This window comes from Rhincodon typus, chromosome 1 (assembly GCF_021869965.1).
Source record: "Rhincodon typus isolate 14 chromosome 1, sRhiTyp1.1, whole genome shotgun sequence".
NCBI classification, from domain to species: Eukaryota; Metazoa; Chordata; class Chondrichthyes; order Orectolobiformes; family Rhincodontidae; genus Rhincodon; species Rhincodon typus.
The window spans coordinates 167,749,778-167,773,319 of NC_063332.1; the positions used below are offsets into that span (position 1 = coordinate 167,749,778).

The 23,542-nt window shown below is 39.0% G+C and overlaps 1 protein-coding gene across 1 annotated transcript; it reads right to left on the reverse strand.

Moving 5' to 3' along the window:
• Positions 1-2,170: 2,170 nt before the first annotated feature.
• aimp1a (aminoacyl tRNA synthetase complex interacting multifunctional protein 1a) lies at positions 2,171-23,305 on the reverse strand. Its single transcript, XM_048611216.1, has 5 exons — positions 23,301-23,305; positions 21,927-22,060; positions 8,802-8,915; positions 3,812-3,976; positions 2,171-2,355 (listed from the first exon to the last, which is right to left on the reverse strand). Exons 1-5 carry the CDS (start codon positions 23,303-23,305, stop codon positions 2,171-2,173), a joined length of 603 nt encoding a protein of 200 aa, XP_048467173.1.
• Positions 23,306-23,542: the final 237 nt, after the last annotated feature.

Consider the following 23,542-nt stretch of genomic DNA (forward strand, 5'->3'; position numbering starts at 1 on the left):
GTGAACAAACTGTCAACATACACCTGCATGCACATTCAACAAATGTGTTTCCTATTCAGTCTCTATTCTCTTTATTTCAAATTGAGAGCTATCTGGAACACCTGTATTTGACTGCAGAAACAAGTAAGAATTCACTCAATATCCTGCTAAAATGTTAGAATTCTGGCTCCACATCAAATAACTGGCTCCACATACAGATCCTCTTCCATTCTATTAACAACAGCTTTAGGCTCACTGTTTTGGTGCCAGCTGGATTATTATTTCCAATAAAAGTGAGGGTGAAGGGGCTTGGCCCGGGGGGAGTTTGGGGTGGGGGGTGCTACGGAAACAAATAGCAGGATTTTAAAATGTGCTCCAATGAAAACCTGTCCAAATAGAAAACCCTTATGAGTACTTTATACATTTTCAAGCTGAGACTTAACTTAAAAATATAAATTTATGTTTTGATATGAATCCATTATGAACAAAGGAATGAATTACAATTTTACCTCTTGTAACTCATTACATGTATTTCTATTGAGAGGGATCTCAAAGCTCCCTATAGAAATACTCAATTGGCAGGATTTTTAAAAATTCATTCACAGGAAGATAGCATTGTTGACAAGACTGACATTTGTTGTTCATCCCTAGTTGCCTTTTAAAGAATGTGTTGGTGGGCCACCTTTCTAAACCACTGCAGTCCACAAGATGAAAAAGGCACTCACAGTCCTGATGAGAAGCTGTTACATTATTTTTAGTGAGGCTGAAGGAAAGGCAAACTACTTCTAGGTCAAAATGGCTTTTGGCTTCAACCTCTTATGTCTGATGTCCTTTCTTACTATGTGGCAGAGATCAGAGTTTTGCGAGGTACAATTGAAGAAATCTTGTTGACTTAATGTAGTGCATCCTGTAGATAGTATAGTTATGGTCAGGATTCAATGTTTAGGGTGGTCAATGCAGCACTAAGCAAAGTTTTTGTTTTAAATAACGTCAAGGGTCTTATGTATTGCTTGAACTGCACGCATCTCAGCAAATTGACAGTATTCCTTCATATACCTAACTTATGTCTTGTAGGTAGTGAAAAAGCTGAGAGAGGAGCTGAGGTCATTCACCACAAATTTCCCAGCCCAGCCTCTGTTCTGTTATTATAACTATTATATTTACAGATGGCCAGTCCAGTGAGGTTTTGGATCAGTGGTGACTCGCAGGATAGCAGGGAATTTAATGATGATTCCATCACTTAACGTTAAGAGCAGGTGCTTAGATCCTTTTGTTGGAAATATATTTCTTGACATTAACGTCAAGTAACATCTAGATTAAATATCTACCCCAGCCTAGACATCATCCAAGTCTTTGGCATGCAGGGATGAACAGAGTTGCAAATAGGACCGAACATTGCATAATTGTAAGGATTCCCACTGTTAAAGAATTGAGAAAGCAGCTGAAAATTGTTTCTGTCTTGGATGCTGCCATGAAGAATTTCTGCAGCAGTATCAAGGCATTGAGATGATTGACTTCTAAAAATGACAACCATCTTTCTTTGCGCCAGTTAAGCCCCCAAACGGTGGGAAATTATCCAGCCTCTTACAATTACCATTGCCTTCAACTTTACTAGGGGCCTCAAATGCAACCCTCTGTCAAGGTCAGATATGTTCACCACACCTCTGGAATTCATAGTGGGCAAAGGCTATAATGAAGTCTAGAGCTGAATGATGCCAAGCAAATATTATTTGCAAGATTACCTGGACAATTCCCCACATTTTCTGTCGACTGCCCCAGGCCACAAAAAGCATGGAAAATCCAACTGAGTCGATTACCCACTCTTCCACCTACTCTCAATCACCAAAGTGACGTTGTAGCTCTACTGGAACAGGTTCGCTCAGTGAGGCAGCTGGTCCAAGAGTTCAAGTCTTCAACACAACAACTAAGTGCGTTCTTAACCATTTCCTGATATCATGTGCAATAAATCGAATTGATCGAAGATGGGCTTCTGTGATAATGAGGATCTCAGGAAGGAAATGAAAAGTTGGAAACACTTGCACTTTACACTCTCAAGCTTGGACTGAAGAGAAGAAGGTTTCTGAAGCCCATTAGTTATTTAATTATTCACCATCATTCACAACCGTGTGGCAGGACTGCAGAGCTTTTATCTGATTCAGTGGTCATGGGATTGTTAAGGTTTAACTGCAGTTTAGCATGCATGTGTACACAGTTTCACTGGGGTGATATCTAATTTTTGGATATAACTCGTACTGCTCTTAAGCAGGATGCGCTCATAGAGAAGGTCTGCTTCGACATCCAGTTCATCCTTCCTAATATTCCCATTCTGATATCTTGTCATTGCATTTTCCAAACGAATATGCAACTCAGTATGAACTGAAGGGTGCATTCACAGTGTATGTCAGTGCATCATATAACTTAGAATCCACACAACTTCACTGGCTCAAAGTACAGATTTTTTTTTCTGTATTCATTCACAGGATGAGGGTGTTGCTGGCTAGGCTGCATTTATTGCTCATCCCTAATTGCCCAGAGGGCACTTAAGAGTCAACATATAGGCCAGACCAGGTAAGGATGGCAGTTTCCTTCCCTAAATGACATTAGTGAACCAGATGGGTTTTTCCCGACAATTAACAATGGATTCACGGCCATCATTAGATTCTTAATTCCAGATATTTATTAAATTCAAATTCCACCATCTGCCATGGCGGAATTCGAACCCGGGTCCCCAGAACATTATCCAGGTCTCTGGATTAACAGTCCAGCGACAATACCACTAGGCCATCACCTCCCCTTCGGTTTGCATTACACTTCCTAACACTAAGGCCAAGAAAGTTCAAATTCCCATATCAATTGTTGCAAATACTCTTTTGTTCAAGTCAAGTCAAAGCAGTACATATGAATCGCAGAATCCCTACAGTATGGCAGGCCATTCGGCCCGTTGATTCCACAACAGCCCTCCAAAGAGCATTCTACCCAGACCCAACCAGCTAAACTATCCCTGTAACCCTGCATCCCTGCATTTCCCATGGCCAAACCAGTTAGCCTGCACATCCCTGGCCTGTAGGAGGAAACTGGAGTACCCGGAGGAAACCCACACAGACACGGGGAAAACATACAAACTCCACACAGACTGTCACCCAAGGGTGGAATAGAACCCAAGTCCCTGGAACTGTGAGGCAGCAATGCTAACCACTGAGCCACCGTGCTGCTCCATGCCACCTGATTATATTCAGTTTCACCTTGCTACCATCATCCACAACAGTCATTGTTCTGCATAATTACTTGCCTATTAGCAGCATCAAACCTAATGTCTTTTTAACTTCTACCAGAAACTCTGCATTTGCGTTGTCGGTTTTTCAGATGTTTACTCTAGTCAATAATTTGGTTTGGTATGTGATCCTCAGCTGACAGGCTAAACCCCATATCACATCTACAAGCCGCAGGATTTCAAAATTTTCCTCCTTTTCAAATTCCACTATGTTGGTGATCTCCTCCACCATGATGCTTCTGCATACGATCTGCGCACATGCTGCATGCTTCTTCCATTTACTATTGGTAGTCTGTCACTCGTCCATACGCACATTAGGATCTTCTGAAGTCATCCCTAAACTGCTCAATGTCAAGAACGCCTCCTAGGGTGTTCACTTTGGCCACATCTTTGTGTCCCCTCCTTTTCCTCAAACTTCTTCTTTGGGGTGTCTAACAATGTGATAAAGTGCAATAAGTATTGGAGATTGTTCTTTAATTTTTCTATAATCTTGTGAATATTTAACTAAGTTTTTCAATCTATACTTTAATACCATATTATAGCACAGACTGCTCAGAATACCTTTCTTGTCTGGCTTCTTATCCGGTTTATCTTTCTTTTTCTTGTTTTCATTCACTTCTGGTGTTTGTTCAGCTGCAGTTGGAGTAGCCAGTGCAGTTGTTGGAGACATAGATGCTGCAGAACAGGACTGAACTGAAGCTGCTGTTGGAAGTGGAACTCGTTTCACTGGAATTTAAACATTTTCATGTTAGAGAGGTTACAGAAATCAACATGAATGGCACAGATATAGCGTCTTTCATTTATAGACTTCAGGAGTTGACAAATTAGTTTGGATAATTGAAGAATCTTGAAACAGTTACTCCAAATACCATAATGTGCTCCCAATGTAATGCCATTCATCAGAAAACATGAATTTAAACATACTAACAAGAAGCATGGGATCCATACCTCGCACACAAGGTAATAGTAAGACAGTGAGCTTCAAGAATTTTACTTTCAGACTTCAGCCTTTTAGAGAGATGATGGAACAGAAAGCTACATGTACAAAATTGCTTATCAAATAAGGACTGTAGTAGAAAGTATAAGGTATCAAGGAGACACTGATAAATTAGGTGAATGGACAAATCTGTAGCAAATAAAGTACGTTACAAGTGGCAAAAGGCTGGAGGTCGATAGAGACTTAAGCATCCTGATGTATAGACCAAAATACCATGAACAACACAAAAAAAAAAATCAAAAGATTAAAGGAATACTGACATTCCAATCTTCTGGATATCAAGACAAGGGAATAGAAGCCATGCTTTAGCTTTACAAAGCCTTGGTTCAGTTGCTCAGAGTATGTTGAGCTTTTCTGTGCAGTACACTCTAGGCAGTGTGCACAGATTGCATCACAAGTCTCTCAGAACGATACTTGGACTCCAAAGATACATCATAAGGAGAAATTACAAAAGCTAGGCTTAAATTCCTTGTAAATTAGAACATTAAATGGCAACTTGATCAAAGTTTTTAAAGATATTTAGGGAAACAAATAGGTTAAAGAGAGAAATTACTTCCATTTGTTGAGAAATCTTGAGTAGGAGGAATAATCAAAGAACTGAAACTGGACATTTAATGAAATACTCCTGCTCACAAAGGGTGGGCGATGCTTGGAATTCTCCTTTGTAAATGGCAATTGATTTTAAGTAAATAGTTAATTTAAAATCCGAGATAAAATCTTAAATACTTCGAATCAATCTGTTCATACTTGTTATGACACAGTCTGAAGCAGGGGGGACTTGAATGTTCGTCTTCTGACCTAGAAATAGGGACACTACCACTGCACCACAAAAAACCTGTATTCTGATATCAATGGACTTTGGTTAACCAAAGATTTTAAACAATATGGGGCAACAGTGGGTATATGGAAACAGTTCACAAAATGACAGTGGAACAGGCTCAAGATCTTAGCTGCTTACATTCCTAGTTATCCCAGGTGTCCTGGGCACTATTTGTCCCTCAATCACAATTGAGGAATCAGATTATCTGGCCATTACCAAACTGGCATTTGTTAGAAGTGGCTATGTACAAATTGGCTACCCATTTCTTAGATTGCAAGTATCTAACTATATTTCAAAGTAAGTACAGAATTGGCTATAAGCACTTTGGTATGTCATGCAATCATGTAGGGAATTATATAACAGATTCCTCTTTCTTTATCACAGATTTGTGTTAAAAGAGAAGTGGGAACGGCGTCAATGCGACATTGCAGGAGGAGACATTGCAAAATGTTAATGAAGCAAATGACCAGTAGCTGCTGGATGGGCTGGAAGACAATTGATGCTTTTCAACACGGTCACAATTAGTTCCTTTACTTCAGTAGTTTTGAGTAGAAATACAGTGGGAGTGCATTGTTTTAGTCTAATCAAACCTAATGGTACGCACGTATTTTATGAAAGACATCAACGCAACAAGCATAATTAAATCAAGATGGTTTTCCAGATCTAAAGGAATGAATGAGTTATAAAATATTCCTTGCCAGCAGAAATAAATCAGTTTCTTCACAAATGGATAAAAGCCCTAGAGAATGGAAATATTATTTCTACAATTATCTCCAATGACCATTGTTAGTTGGTTAGCTTTTAGTGTCAAATAAGCCAAGACTGGATAACTCTATGATATATTGCAAGACATCCTGAAGAGACAAGAGAGTCAAGTGATGTGAAACAGATGCATTGCACAAATTATGGTGGAACGTAAGGAAAAGGACTGGGAGATGAACTTAATTACCAGAAGGGATCAGAAAATTAATTAATGGGTTACTAGAAGTGATCCAAGACAGCAGTTCACTCAGCAGAAGTGCTGGCTTGATCCACTGAACAACTGGCCAGAGAACTTTAGTTATGACAACCTACAAAAGCGTATTTAAAAAAAAAATCAAAGACAATGTTGTTTTCAACCTCAACCACCATTGCGCAAACAGGAGTGTCAGTGGTGGCTCGGAATCAAGTTAATGGGTTCAAATCCCACTCCAGAGGTTTGAAGATATAGTCTTGGGTGTGCTGCAGATTTACAAGCGAAATCATTAAGCCCTCATCTGTTTAATCAGATGAATGTAAAAAATTCACTTGCAACGTTCAGAGATTTCCCAGCATTCTGATCAGCAATCTCTCTAATTGAACATTAAAACACACTGATTTGGGCCTGGCTATGCATGATTTGGTTGTTGCATTTCCCTGTGTAAAATCAATGACTCCACTGTAAGAAGATACTTCATTGGTCATTAATTGCTTTGGGTTACCTTAAAAACATAAAAGGCATTATTAAATATCTGAATTTCTCTCTGTTTTGGTTTCAGTAAGTAAGATCAGAAATTGATTACAAGTGCTTAACTTCTCTTCCTAACATTTTAGACATTTTGTAGTCCAGAATCTGCAATCAAACCAATGATTATATTATACAAGGATGCTTGAGTGAAAAGTATAGTTAAGAACTTAATTAAATGGTTGATGCTTTTCTGAATACAAAAAGTTGATTAAAGAAAAATAAAACTACCTGTTATAATTTGAATCAAAGAGAGAGAGAGAGATCAGGAAATTCTTTGCTAAATTTGATAAGAATAAAATTATATCTCCCATAATTAACTGATAGAAACATTTAATTCATTAGCAAATGATTAACGAAAGGAACCCTCTCCCATTTAAACGTATAAATTATTTGGTTCTAAAGGTCCAACACCGAATTTGCCACTAATCAAGGTATGAAGCTCAAGATGGACGACAGGTAAAATAATTTAAAGTTTCAGAGAAATTAAGTAATTTAAACACCAAGCTAAGGATACCAAACACCAGCATGAAGAACAACTTGAGAGAAACATAGAAGGGGCTGAAACTCGCTAAGCAGAAATTTATGGATTTTAGAAAACAGCAAAAAATCAAGACAAAGAAAGAAAACATTTTTCAAGTGCAAGAGTTGTGAAAAGGTTTTAAAAAAGTCACTAATTACATGATCTTAAATTCGCTGAAAATTGAATTAGTTCCACGCTTATAACGTACAATAAACATGCTATGACAAAATTGGCAGAAGGTGGTTAAATTTTAGGGATATGTAACTTCCAGGAGTCAGCATGGCTTTAAACAAGGAAACTCATGTCTGACAAACTCTGTATTGTTTCATTTTTGAATAAAGTACCTTAGCATACATACAGAACAGACATGATATAAAACTGTATTTTAGTTCAACTTCAGACAAGGTGTTTCATGCAATAAACATTGGGAAATCCTTCAAGCAAATGATAGATGGATCAAATCTGAATTGGGCAAAAGAAAGAAAAGCTGTGCCAAAATGGTGTCAAGAATTTCTTCAGGTATCCTGCTTAACTGCTCTGATTAATGTAAAATCTTGCAATTGGGATATGAAATAAGCAGTGGAATTGTGGAAATGATGGGTAAATGTGAACTAAATATAGAGGAACCAGAGAAGTCATTGTAGATAAACCACCAGAGTCAACAGAACATAGGAACAGAATATAAGAGCAGCAGGAGACTGAGACTATTGGACCTTTTGAGCCTGTTCTACTAGTCAAAACGATCTCTGTTCATCTCACTCCGCATCTATTCTGGCTTTCTCCTCATATTCTCATACTTCTTCGGGCTACAGGAATTAATCTATCTCCTTGAAAACATTTAATGTTTTGGCCTCAACCACTTTCTGTGGCAGAGAATTCCGCAGGCTCACCACTCTCTGGGTGAAGAAATTTCTCATCTGTCCTAAAAGGCCTATCCCTCATCCTTAGACTTTGATCCATAGTTCTAGACTCCAGTCATTGAGAACAACCTTCCTGCGTCTACCCTGTCTAATTGTTTTAGAATTTTAAAAAGGTTGCTATAAAATTCCTCACATTCTTCTGAATTCAAGTGAATATTGTCTCAACTGATCCAGTCTTTCCCGATTATCTTAGGAATCAGTCTGATAAACCTTCTTTGCACTTCCCCAGTAGCCAGAGCATGCTTCCCCAGATAAGGAGACTAAAATACTCAAGGTGTGGCTTTACCAATGCTCCGTGCAGTTGCAACAAGACATCCTTGCTCCTGTACTCTAATCCTCTCATTATGAACGCAACCTGCTCTGAAATTCAGAAATGCTAGTTACATGGGAACATCTGTAAAAAGGACAGGAAAATATCATCTTCTGACGAAAGGTCACAATTTCAAATATTAACTCTGTTTCTCTGTCCACAGACGCTGCTAGACCTGCTTGGTATTCCCAGCCTTTTGCTTTTATTAACAACCAGCTTGTTCATTCAGCTCATCACATTTTGCAAGGCTGTAACTTCTCTCATCATAACCACCTCATCTCCAGGGAAAAGCAAAAAGCAAAGGCCGAAGTAGGAAAAAGACTCTGGGAAATTTCTCTCCAAAGCGAAGAAAGGAAGCTCCAGGTGACCATGGTGATTGTACCAACAAACCACAAACAGGACATATTATTCAAACAGTCTCAGTTAACAAAAGTAGACTATCATTCAAATGCATGCATAGCTTATAGTTATAACTTCCTTAGTGGTACAAAGGCCTACCTCCATTACGGATTTCTGCTTCAATGAGATTTTGTTTTAAATCCTCAATTTCTTTCTTCAACTTTGCATTTTCAACCCGAAGTCTCTTTTCTTCCCTTTGGGAAGCCTGCAGGACTGAATTAACCGAAACACAATATTTTAATGGGATATGTTTGGTACGTGCAAACCATTGACTCTAATGTATCCTTTCAGAAAAAGTTTCAACCTATGTCAGAAATCAACAGATAATTCACACAATTAGAAGACTTCGGAATGTAAAATGTACACACAGATGGAAACTGGGTCTTTCAAAAGCAGAGATAGTAGGAACTGCAGATGCTGGAGAATCCGAGACAACAAGGTGCAGAGCTGGATGAACACAGCAGGCCAAGCAGCATCATAGGAGCAGAAAGGCTGACCCCTGAAGGGTCCAGGCCCGAAACGTCAGCCTTTCTGCTCCTATGATGCTGCTTGGCCTGCTGTGTTCATCCAGCTCTGCACCTTGTTGTCTCTTTCAAAAGCATATGTCCATTAGAAAGTAGATTGAAGAGAAAGCAAACTACTTTTGCTTAGGCAACAGTCGAGGTAACACAGAAGATGGCACTGGATAGGAATCCAGGTGCCAAATTGGAAGGCAATGTCTAATACAGTTCATCATAGAAACATAGGAACAGTGGAAGGCCATTCAGTCTGCTCTGCCATGCAATCATGGCTGACTGAATACTTCAATGCCTTTACCCATCCAAACCCCATAACTCTTCCTGCCACTGATCCATTTTTGATTATCAATCGCTACTTTAAATATACTCAAAAATTAGGCTTCCACAGTCCTGTGGGAAAGCGAATTAGAATGGTTCACAATCCTTGGAGTAAAAAATATTCTTATCATCTTGGTCCTAAATGGCATCCCCTGTTTTTAAATTGTGCACCCTGGCCTACATTCCCCACCCAGGGAAAATATCTTGCCTGCATCTACTTTGTCTATCCCTTATAAGTATTTTGCAAGTATGAATCAGACAACCTCTCATCCTTCGAAACTCGAGAATTCAGGCCCAGTTTGCCTATTCTCTCTTTATAATACAGTCCTGCCATCCTGGGAACAAGTATGGTGGATCTTTGTTGCATTCTCTCAATGTTAATAATACCTTAACTGAGGGGAGGAAACAAAACTGCAGAGTACTCCAGGTGCAGTCTAATCAAGCTCCAATGTAACTATTGCAAGACTTCATTACTCCTGCACTCAAATCTTCCTGTGATAAGAGGTTGACACTTCATTCACCTTCCTAACAGCTTGCTCAGCTACATGTTACCCTTCATCAGCTTATTGAAAATAACACTGAAGCCTATTCGCACATCTACAATTTCCAATATCTTGCCATTCAAGAAATACTTTGCACATCTGTTTTTCCTACCAAAGTGGATAGCTTCACATTTTTCCACATTATGTTCTACCTGCTACGCTCTTGTCCAATCACTAACCCTGTCAAAATCCTCCAGAAAATGCTTTACTTCTTGCTGGCAACAAATTCCTGCTTAGCTTTTTATTCATCTGCAAATTTGGAAATATTACATTTGGTTCCTATATCCACATCATTGATATTTATTGTGAACAAGTACAGCAGTACCCCATTAGTTACAGTCTGCCACACCCTATTTTCTCTGTTATCCAAAGACAGTATATTACATCCTCTACCATGTACTTAAAATTTTGCTAGCTAACCTCCTGTAAGGGAACATTTCAAAAGCCATGTGAAAATCCAAATATACTACATCCAATAACTCCCCTTTAATCAATTTTGTTAACATCCTCAAAAAACTCCAACAAGTTTATCAAACACTATTTTCCATTCACAATGCCTCGCCATGCCCAATCAGATCATTTTTGTCCAAGTGTACATTTATCAGAACCTTTATGATAGATTCTAGCATTTCCCTACAACTGATGCAAGGTTTTTCTATATCTGCAGTCCCCTGTATTTTTTCTTGCTCCTTTCATAAACAGTGACAATACATGCATCCTTCTAATTTGCTGGAAGCCTTTCAAAATCAATGGAATTTTGGATGATGATTACCAATGCATTAATTATAATTCACCTCTCGGAATGTTGAAGGTGACTACCAGGTCCTGGGGACTTTACAACTTTCAATCCCAATAGTTTCGTCAGTACAACATTCTTATAATTTCTGTTAACTCCTCATTCTCCCCAGTCACTTAAATCTCCAATTCTAGAAAACATCTTGTACTGATCACAGGGAAAATAGACACCAAGTATTCAATCAGTTTCTCTGCCATTTCTCTAATCCCCATTATAAATTGTCCTGATTCATCTTAGCCAAATCTTTCCTTTTTACGTAACTGTAGAAGGTTTTACAGTCTTTTTTTATGTTTTTGCTCAACTGCATTCATTCTATTCCTAATTTTCCTATTAGCTTCTTGGTTCTCATTTGCTATATTAGAGAAACTTCCCAATCCTCAGATTTATTATTAGTGGCCATTATACAAGCCTTTTCCTTTATAAGATTAAAGTACTTAACTTCCTTTGTCAGCGATGGCTTGCTGACCTTTTAGTGTCCTGAAGGAATGTGCAACTGGCTTTCTTTAAAGACTGCTGATTGCCTAGGTAGATCCATGCCTTTTAATGTATTTTCCCAATCCAGTTTAGCAAATTTGTGGCTCATCCTTTCATAATTTCTTATTCAAAACTAACACCCTCACTACAGATTGAGCTACCTCAGAATTTTACATTATGTGTGAAACTATCATATTGTGGTCACTCACCCCTAAGGGTGCTTTCACAACAACATTGATTAACTTTTTTAAAAAAATTACATTGTACTAAATCCAAAATAACCTATCCCCTAGTTGGCTCTTCAACATGCTGCTCTAGAAAACCATGGTTAAAACACTCCAGAAGCTCAACCTCCACTGCTTTAGTGCTCAATTGCATTACCCTGCCAATTTGCAGATTGAAGTTACTCATGATTGCTGTGTTACACATGCTACAAACTTCTCTCATCTCCTGAGTTATACCATGCCCCATACCAGCACTGCTTTTTGGGTGGCCTATAAGTAACTGTAACCAATATTTGCTGCTACTTGCTGTTTCTTAGCATCATCCAAAAAGATTTTTCACATTGATTTTTCCCAAACTGAGATCCTCCCTTACTAACATACTGCTAATATCTCTTATTATGAGCGCAACCCTACTTTGTTTGACTTTTTGTCTGCCGTTTTTAAACATTGAATATGCAAGGATATTCAGTTCCCAGCCCCGGTCACCACACAGTCATATTTTTGTAATGACAATTATCATAACCATTTGCCTTTGTGTGTGTCTTTAAATCATCTATCTTGCTACAAATGTGCGCATTCAAGTAGAATGCCCTTAACCTTGTCTTTGGCATCATTTTGCATTCGAAGCATTTGTTCCTCCTGTCGTCTAGTCTCCCGTGCAGCTTTTCTACATCCTGTTACTAGCGTAACTCCTTTGCAATTTGGGTTACTCCTCAGGCTCCATCACCCTGACTATTCCATCACCGAATTACCTCACTATCAACATCCTGGCCAGAATCTGAACTAGACTAGCAATATAACTACTGTGGCTACAAGGGCAGGTCAGAGGCTAGGAATACTACAGCCTGTCCACTAAACACGGCAGGTGGAACTAGTTTAGTTTGGGAACACGATCAGCGTGGACTAATTGGGCAGAAGGGCGTTTCTATGAAGTATGATGCTATGACCCTAAATCAGGACTGTGATGGAATACTCCCCACTTGCCTGGATGAATGCAGATCCAAGAAGCTCGACACCATCCAAGATAAACAGCCCACTTGATTTGCACGATTTCCAAAAACAGTGATTCCACCACCAATGCTCAGTCGCAGCAGTAGTGTGTACCATTTACAAGATGTAATGCAGAAATTAACAAAGGTTCCTTTCCAAACCCATGGCCACTATCATCTAGAAGGTCAAGGCCAGCAGATACATGGGAATATCACCACCTGCAAGTTTCGCCTCCAAGCCATTCATCATCCTGATTTGAAACCATACCATTGTTCCTGAAGTGTTGCTACTTCAAAATCCTTAACTCACTCCCTACAGGTTTCTGGGTACACCCACATCAAATGGATTTCAATAATTCAAGAAGGCAGCTCAGCACCAACCACTTTCTAGGAACACAGGAGCAGGAGTAGGTCATTCAATCCCTCGAGCTTGTTCCACCATTCAATAAGATCATGGCTGATCTGTAGCCTAACTCATGCCTTGGGCCCATATCCTTTGATACCCTTGTTTAATAAAAATTTGTCTCAGATTTAAAGTTTAATAATTGAATTAGCATAATCAAATGCCATTTGAGGAAGACAGTTACAAACATCCACTACTCTTTGTGAGTAGAAATGCTTTCCAACATCTCTCCTGAATTGTCTGGCCATAATTCTAGACCAAGCCCCTATTCTAGAATCTTCAACCAGAGGAAAATGTTTATATTTATCTACCCTGTCTTTCCCTAGTAATATCCTGAAGACTGTGCGTTGATGACCCTTAACCTCCTAAATTCTACAGAATAAAGGCCTAATTTGTCTAATCTCTCCTCAATTTAATTTTGAGCAGCAGGTAACATCCTTGTAAACCTGAGCTGAACTGCCTCTGGGGCCAAAATATCCTTCCCAAAGTGATAGTGCCCCAGATCTGCTCACAGTACTGATTGGAGTCTAACCAGGGTTTTGTATAAGTGCAGTATAGCATTTACATCCCTATACTCCAGTCCTTTCGATTTGAATGCCAGCATTCCATTAGCCTTCTTGACTATTTTCTGAACCTGTCTGTGGCATTTTAAACAGCTACATACCTGAACTGCTAAATCTCGTTGGACATCCAGTGTATTTAACTTTGTGCCTTCTGAAAACAAAACAGCCTGATCAATCCTGTTTCGGCCCAAAATGGGTAACCTCACACTTGCTTATGTTAAAATCCACCTGCCACAGCTTCGCCAATATGCTCAATCTATCAATATCCTGTGTAATTTTAAACTGTAATCAACAATGTCTACAAAGCTCCCAAGTTGTGTTGTAAGCAAATTTGGATATATGCTTTAATGCAATTACTCAAGTCATTAATGAATATTGTGAATAATTAAGACCCCAACACAAATCCCTGTAGGACACCACTAGTCATGTCTTGCCAATTTGAGTACTTACCCATTATTCCAACTCTCTTCTCCCTGCTGCTCAACTGATTTTCTATCCATGTCAGTAATTTGCTCTCAATTCCATTTCAGCTAACAGTGTGGGACTTCATCAAAGTCTTTCTGGAAGTCCATATAGATATCCATCTACTTACCTCTGTTCACCACTTTTGTCACCTCTTCAAAATGAACCCTGCGAGATTGTCAGACATGACCTATCTTCATGAATCTATGCTGACTCTCCCTGATTAACTGAAATTTTGAGGTGATCAGTTATCCTATGATTATAGACAATTTCCAACAAGTTCCCCACCACAGACGCCAGGCTAACTAACCTGTAATTCTCAGGTTTCCCTCTGTCACCCCCTCTTCAAGAGCAGAGTGACATGAATAAATTCCAACTCAGAGGTACAATTCCTGAATCCAGGGAACTTAAAGATTATTGTTAGGGCATCAGCAGTGTGCTCTCCTACTTCCCTTAACACTCACGGTTGGAAACCATCAGATTCTGGTATTTGTCACACTTTGTCACAGTTCCATTAATTGCCCCATTATTGATGATTTACGTAAGCTAACTTTATTTAGACCTCGCCCTGATCTCAATTTCTTTGCAACATTCAGCAAGCTGTCCTCCTTTACTCCTGTGCATACTGAAGGAAAAAATTGTCAGCATGTCTGCCATTTCCTCATGATCATTGACAATATCTCCACTTTCAGCTTTTAGTGGATCAATAGTACTCTTAACTAGTTGCTTTCACTTTATGCAACTACAAAATCTCTTCTTATTGTCATTAATGTCCCTTGTCAATTTATTTTCATATTCCTTTTTAGCTGTTCTCATAGACTGCTCTGTGGCCTTTTGTTGATCTTTGCATTTGTCCCATTCTGTGGGATCTGTACTGTTCTTTGCACTTTTATAAGCTGTTTATTTTAATTTTATGCTGTCCATTACCTTCTCAGATACCCATGGCTGTTTTTTTGTGAGGTGATGCTTTTCCTTCTCATGAGTACACGTAAAGCATTGACTGTTTCTTTGAATAGCCTCCACTGCTCCTCGGCTGTTTCACCTAGTAGCAGTTTCCCAGTTTACTGTAAACAGTCTCTGCCTCACTTTAATCCAAAATTCTAGTATCCGATCTTTGCTTATCTTTTACAAACACTCCATGGAACACGATCACGTTATGATCACTATTTGAAAAATGCTCACAAACAACTAGGTCACTAATTAAATCAGGTTCAATAGATCCAATATTACTTGTTCCCTATCACATCGAAGGCAAATTACCATAGGAAACTATTCCAGACATACTCTAGAAATTCACATCCTTCTGTGCTCGTCTCTCCCACCTTGTCAAGATTAAAATCCCCCTTTAATACTACTCTGCCTTTGGTAAAGAGTTGCCTAATTTCAGCATTTATGCAATGAGCACTTCTTAGCTGCTACTAAGTGGTCTATATATGATACCTATTGTGGTTTTAGTTCCTTTATGGTTCCTTGGTTCCAGCCATAACGTCTTGATTGGGTGTTTTCCCCTTGTTACACCCTCCCTTACCAAAGAAGTGATTGTTTCTAATCCGTAATGCTACTCCATCCCCTCTGCTGTTTTCTCTATCCCTCGTGTAAACTTTTTAGCCTGGTAATTTAGCTCACAGTTCTGGCCGTCCTGCAGCCACGTTCATCCTATTAACCCCTTACCTTCTCCTCCTATGCTGACCTGCTTCTCGGGTAAATAGCTGGGCCATTATATATTTAAATATATAACTGCACAAGCTTGATGAACCACTGTGGTATTTAACAAGTTTTGCTACTACTTATAAAAAGCTGGTTTTGAATGATTCACCTTATCAGTTTGTATCTCCAAAGTGCTCAATAGATAAGTGTCACAGCTTAATTGGTTATAATACAGCATGTGATCACCACAATTTTTACAGAAACAATTATTTCTAAATTAACCATTTAATCATTTTCATTAGACCTGCAGACATTAAATATATTATTTACTTTTGGCCAAAAACATTCAATATTGTAGCCAAAATAAGTTTTAGTTGGAGATGCTGTTAAGAAGCTTACATCAGAAGTAAATAGATAAACTTCAAAGTCAACGTTCTTTCAGCACATCAATTCACTCAAAATCTTGGGTTATTTTCCAGTAGATTATATTAAACCAGCTGAAAACAACCAATTCAATAATTTACCATAATAGAAAAGTATCATTTGTCTTGAAAATAAATTTTAAAAGATGGATAACTAGTGGGCACAGAATCGGTTGGCCTAACATCAAATATTGATGAGTATACAAGCGCATTTTAAGCTACATAATTTGAACAAGGTAGTATAGTTAGAATATTTACATAATTCAAGACTGTATCACAGTATGCTTGAGCTGAACTGTTTTCCAAGTTCAAAGTTTGTTACGATGGTGCAAGTACACATTTTTGCACCCTCAATTTACCCTTTGGAACTGATTCCTGTCTTGGCGCCTCACACGAGATGTCTAGTGTCCGAAATGTTTCTGTATATATTCATTGATTGAATAATCTTAGAGACACTACTGGCATCTTAATTTCTTCTAATTAACTCAGCATTTGCAAAAAAAAAGTACTATAGAAACTCGGGTAGGGCATCTTGACACTAACGCAAGTTTAGAGTCGACAAGATTGTGTACTTGTCTGTTGTTCTGAAGCATTGTCTTCAAAGTACGACCAGGAAGCAATTCTGCTTACTATTTCCTTTTCTGACATTTTATGTTTCTACTTATTTCTAACATGAACCCACATAACAAGGCAATAATGAGATCATTTGTTTGGAAGTTGGTTTTTTTTATGTATTTCCTTTGTTTTATCTTTATGAAGACATATTTTTCATTATTAAAATATGAATGATCTTGTTGTTTAAGTGCATAATTCTCTCATGTTGCAAGTTATATGCAGATAATTTGCAGCCTCAATGCCAGTCTTCTATTTAAAAGAGAGGTCGCTTTGCATGTTTAAACAGTCTTCGTGCCTCTCCCTCTTGGCCAGAATGTCTGGGTTCAAGTCCCACCTACTCCAGAGTAGTGTCATGACATTTGAACAGGCAGCAATGTATCATGTGAAGCACTAGAAGGGGTGGAACTAGACTCATGGAGGTTTACAGCATAGAGAAAAGGCCCTTTAGCTCATTAGGTCTACGTCAGTCAAAAACCACCACCTATGTATATATTCCCAAACCCCAACATCTGGCCTATATCTTCGCATGCTTTGGCATTGCAAGTGCATTCTTAAATAATACTTAAATTTGAGAATTTCTGTCCCTGCCATTCTTACAGGCAGTAAGTTCCAGATTCCCAACACTATCTGAGTGAGAAAAGATTTTCCTCACATCCCTCTAAACCTCCTGCCCCTGGTCATTGATTGCTCTACCAGGGGGAGAAGTCTTTTCCTGTCTACCGCATGGCCTGTATAATTTTATACATCTCAATCACGTCCCGTCCTGTCCCTCTCCCAGTCTCCTCTGCTCAGGCAAACAACCCCATTCTAGCCCATCTCTTCATAATTGAAAACTCTCCACTCAAGACCACATTCTAGTAAACCTTCTCTGCATCCACTCCAGTACAAATATATCCCTCCTACAATATGGATTCTAGTACAGGACACAACACTCTAGCGGCAGCCCATCTAGAAAGAAAAACGGTAAAACACTGATGTAATGACTCCTTGTCCTAAAATGCATTACCTATAAATATAGCTTCTTGTGTCAGCTAGGAAAAGAATCCTACAGAATAAAGAAATGACAAAAACAGAGATAATGCTACCCTTGCAAAGATGAAGAAAGGGAAAAAAGTGTAGGAGGGGGAAAGCAGAAGGAACTTCAATTACTAAAGATAAAAGGTTCCCAAATACCAATGTTCCCTGTGCAAATGTGGAGCAATCTGGAAGTTTGTGTACAGGTCATACAGTTGACTCTATGAATACCTTGTGCACGTGCAACATGCAAAAGATTTTAAAAGGTACCCAACACAAAAAAAAACACTTGCACATTCCAAAACAAAATTTAAGAGTTGCTCGACTCCAGCTCTTACAATTGACTAGCCATTGCTCAACACTGACTCAGAGAGGTGTAGAACAATCTAATTTTTGGATCTTGATTTTAAAAGGAACTGCCTCCACACTCATTCAGCCTGACACTGGTGACAGCAGATCTAGACCAACATTTTGCCAATCAGCCACGATATCTAATGAGTCCTATATTTGTTATTTCAATTTCGAATAGCATGTTTTTTCTTCTCGAAATGGAATGCAAAGTCTGTCCTACTAAGTCTTCATTACCCACTGACACTAAAGTTATTTTTCTAATACAGAGAGAGAGAGGTGGCAACTTTATGTTCCATTTGGCTTTCCAAAGTCTCATGACTTGCTTGCAAGATAAATAATTATTTTCTGTTACAATTAATCTACAGGCTCATTGGTTTCAGAGAAAAAGCCATAATCTAACTATGACTAGAGGTCAAGGTAATAGATCACTTTGATTATGATTGCTAACCACCTTCACTAGCATTCAACAACTGAACTTCACTTCGCAAAAGCAACTTTCAAGCAAAAACACCAATTTGGGGCACTTACCTCTCAAAATCTGTTAGGTTGCTCTTACAGAATACCAACCACAAAACTAAACAGTCACTACACTATATATAAAGTTCGCAGCGACCTTTTCGTCCATATTGCATTAGTTTAAGAAAATGAGAAAAGTGGTTTTGTTTGAATCACCAGTTGTATAACATCCCAATCCAGTGATAAATCCACTGCTGCCTCCTGGGAAAAATTATAACTGATGTTCCTTAGTTTGACCTAATAAGAAAAACTTTAGTGCACTAGAATGACATCACTGCCAATTAGTTATAGGCAACCTTGTACTGTGGTCTCACACAACTAGAAACTAGATGACGACTGCCAAAAGTTTGTTTCACTCAGGAGTATTAATCATTTCACTCTTACATCATTCTTGGCTGGACTTGTAGTGAGGACTTAGAATTGATCACATCCCTAATGAATGCACATTTAAGAATAAATTAATGTCCTACCTTAGGTCAAAAATGTTTTCTTTATGGCTGTAAACTGAAAGCAGCATTTTTTTTCTGGTAGGCAGTCCTACAGATAACAACCATCTGACATCTCAACCAAAAAGTCATTTTTAGGCATGAGGGTGGACAACTAACATTAATTTGAAAAGAAAACAGGGAAACGTCAATGGCCAAGCCTGCACACACTTGATGTACACAAAAAACACACATTATTGCAAAGCACTTGGGAAGGGGAAACCCTGGTCAAATTCCACCTTTTGGTGTACTATTTAGCCCCGAGCTGAGCTTGTAAGACCCTGGTGGTCTACTGGTTAGGATTCGGTGCTTTCACCGCCGCGGCCCTGGTTCGATTCCCGGTCAGGGAATTGAACCTTCTGTTCTCCCAATAGACTGTGGTGTCAGCATTTCTGACTGATTTTTCAGGAGCTGACAGATAATCTGTTTAAATTCTTTGAAGAGGTGACCAAACATGTGGATGAAGATAGAGCAGTGGATGCGGTATACATTGATTTAAGTAAGGCCTTTGATAAGGTTCCCCATGGTAGGCTCATACTGAAGGTAAGGAGGTATGGGATAGGGGGAAATGTGGCAGATTGGATTCAGAATTGGCTGACCCTCAGAAGACAAAGGGTGGTAGTGGACAGAAACTATTCAACGGTGCTCAGTTACGAGTGGTGTACCACAAGGATCTGTTCTGGGTCCTCTTCTATTTGTGATTTTTGTAAACAATTTGGATGTAGGAATGGAAGGGTGGATTAGTAAGTTCGCGGACGTTACGAAGGTGGGTCGAGCTGTGGATTGTGTGGAGGGCTGTTCTAGGTTACAAAGAGACATTGATAGGATGCAAAACTGGGCTGAGAAGTGGCAGATGGAGTTTAACGCTGAAAAAAGTGTGAGGTGATTCATTTTGGAAGGACAAATTTGAAAGCAGAATACAGGGTTAACGGAAAGATTCTTGGCAGTGAGGAGGAGCAGAGGGATCTCGGGGTTCATGTCCACAGTTCCCTGAAAGCTGCCACCCAGGTGGATAGAGTTGTTAAGACGGAGTATGGTGTGTTAGCTTTCATTAATAGAGGGATTGAGTTCAAGAGCCGTGAAGTTACGCTCCAGCTATACAAAATCCTGATTTGGCCACATCTGGAGTATTGTGTCCAGTTCTGGTCGCCTCATTACAGGAAAGATGTGGAAGCATTGGAAAAGGTGCAGATGAGATTTACCAGGATGATGCCTGGAATGGAGGAAAGGTTGAGAGAGCTAGGGCTTTTCTCTTTAGAACGACGAAGGATGAGAGGTGACTTGATAGAGGTGTACAAAATGATCAGAGGTATAGATAGAGTGGATAACCAGAGACTTTTTCCTAGGGTGGAGGTAGCTATTATGAGGGGGCATAGTTTTAAAGTGAGTGGAGGTAGATATAGGGGAGACGTCAAAGGTAGGTTCTTTACTCAGAGTAGTCGGGGCGTGGAATGCATTGCCGGAGAGGGTAGTGGAGTCGGCCTCATTAGGGGCATTTAAGTGGCTATTAGATAGGCATATGGATGATAGTATAAGGTAGGGGTGGAGGTTAGATAGACCTTAGGATTAGGGTAAAAGTTCGGCACAACATTGTGGGCCGTAGGGCCTGTACTGTGCTGTACTGTTCCATGTTCTATGTAAGCTTACCCACATTTTTGCCATCACCGAGACTGCTGAATTCCAGCAACCAACTGCAACCCTGCTTTAATTCACCTGATGGGCTCAATGCCTTAATCAAGTCTAAACTTGATTACTCTAACCTTCTCCTGTCCAGTCTCGCACCTAGCACCCACAGGCAACTTAAGCTCATCCAACATTCAGCTGCCCATTTCATAATTTGCACCAGGCTCTGATCACTGTCACCCCAACATTCACCAACCTACGCTGATTTCCAGTTCAGCAGCAACTTAAAGTTTTAATCTTTTTCGGATTCTCCTTGATGTGCTCCTACTTTTCTCGGCAACCTTTCCCTGGGTTATAATCCTCCAAGTCTCAATCCTGACCTTGCGCATTTCCAAAAATCAACACTCCATAATTAGCAGACGGACTTACGCTGCTTAGTTCCTGAACTCTGGAATTTAATCCCTAAACCTCACTGCCTTTTTAAGAGGCTCTTGAAAAATCTACCTCTTTGTCCAAATCTTCCCTAGGGTAACATTGCATGCCTCAACCTCAGGTTGTCTTTTAACGTAGTCTGGTGAAGCACCTTGGGTCATGTTATTACATTAAAGGTCTTGCACAAATGTAAATTTTTGTTGTTCTTTGCTGAGGATTACTGAGAGGAGTTGTACTGCTTTCCCACTGAATGACTCAGCACAGATCAGGGATTAATATTCCTTTAAAACAGAACTCTACTACAACACAGATGTTGGAAAAAATTGCTATACTAACAGTAAATGCCATACGAGTAAAGTTTAAATAAATCCTAAACCCATTATTAGCTCTATACAATTTAAAAGAATAAGCATGTTTGCAAAAGACATAAGACAAGCAGGATTTCCATGCAATATTTTAATATTGAAAGAAAAAAAATTCTAAGACTGCCAGAAATTGTATCAAAGGGATCCTGGTTCTTAGCTAATAAGCTAGTCAGCTGGAATTGAATTCACAACAAGCACTCTTAACTAGACAAATGAATTCAATCTTTTGGTAAGGAAACACACTGGCATGGTATTTCTTTGTTAGCAGCATGCCTCCTGTTGGATAACCTTACAGCAGAACTCAACAGTTGTGAGATCTTATAATTTAGATCGACAATCACATCCTTCTAGTTACCAATCACAAAGTGGCATGGCAAGCTATTTTAGATATTCTGAAAGAAGAAAACACGTGGGGAAAGGGCAACAAAGATAAATGAATAAATGAGCGCAACATTCCAAACTTACTTGCTTTCTCTTTAAGTAAAGCGACCTGTTGTTTCAGGTACTCAATAACTTGGTCAGCCTCAGCAGCTCTCTGCTCCAACCTGTTTAACAAAGCACGATCGCTAGACATCCTTATCAATTGCCGGACTAGAAACCTGAGAGGAGAAAGAAAAAGCAGTTTCTTATCAGCACTGACAGATGTCCACCACATTACTTTTAAAGAAGTCCATAAATCTAAATTTTGTTAAAGCCAAATGTCACTGGAACAAGTTTGCTTCATTACTTTACAGGATAAATGAGGATGAACAGATCAACACTAGATAACTCTTTGTTCATGATATCAACAGCCTTTTAGAACCTGCAGTGATATTGTTACTTCTTTGTTTTATGGTAAGCATGCTTCAAGTTTCCTGCACATTTGAATGATAAGATCTTAAAAGTGATTAAAGCACTAAGAAATTGAACAGGTATACACCCACTGCAATGGCTCATGTGAAAACAGGGGAATAGCCATTACTGCAGAAGTGTAGAAATGAAAAAAAACCCATTCTGATTGAAAAACATAATAATTGCTTTAATTTTAGATTACAGAGAGCTGCCTTATTGAAAATTTATTGCGGTAAATATTATAGTCTGATTTGTGCCCCCACTTAGATCAAAAAAATTCCAAGTAAACTACAGAAGTTTCTAGTCATCTAGTCAATAAACATGTCATAATACTTGGAGACAACTACAAAATGTAGCACACTTAAGTAAAACTTAAACTGAAAAATTTTGCCCTCTCAGAATAGCAGATGATTTGAACAGATTTTGTTCATTAAAGGAAGTTGACAGATTTAATAAATTGTGTACAAAATTACAGCAGCAGCTTTAGTCGCAGTAAATAAAAGCTGACTGGTCCCATTAGCTAAGGACTGGGGCATATATGAATTTATGGTTTGGGGCAAGAGATTCAGAGGATAAGGAAGAGTTTGTTTTTATGCAGCAAAAAGGCAAGGACATGGGACTCCATGGAGAATGAGGGTGGATGAAGATGATGAATATTTTGAAAAAGAAATTGGATGGGCACTTGAGTGAAATAAACTTGTATTCGCAAGATGTTAGAGTGGAAAGTCACTGATCAATTTGCTTGACAGAATGCCAGTGCAGACTCAGCAACCTGAATAGTGGTCTTCTTTGCAAGTACAACTCTCTTTTATGAAGCAGGGCTGGTCAACTGTTCAAAATTAGAGCCAGTACGCTAAATTGCTTGCAGACAAAGCACTACACTTTGTGGGGTTTTGCTAAAACATTGCAATTACATAACATATAGAACACTCAACACAACAACAATTTTTCTCGTTATGCCTCACATGGCCAGTGGTTTTAAGCCCAGTCCCCATCCCGTTCTCATACCTCATCGTCACCTTTTGCTTCAAACATCTATCAAATCTATTTGCAAAAGTTGATATGATCTCTATTTCAATTAGTAACTCTGGGTTTGATATCCATAATACCAAAAACTCCAGGTGCAGGAAATCAGAAGTGAAAACAAGAATTGCTGGTAAAACTCAGCAAGTCTGGCAGCACCTGTGGAGACAAAGCAGCGTTAGCGTTTCAGATCCAATGACTCTTCTTTCAGAGCATCTTCAGATATT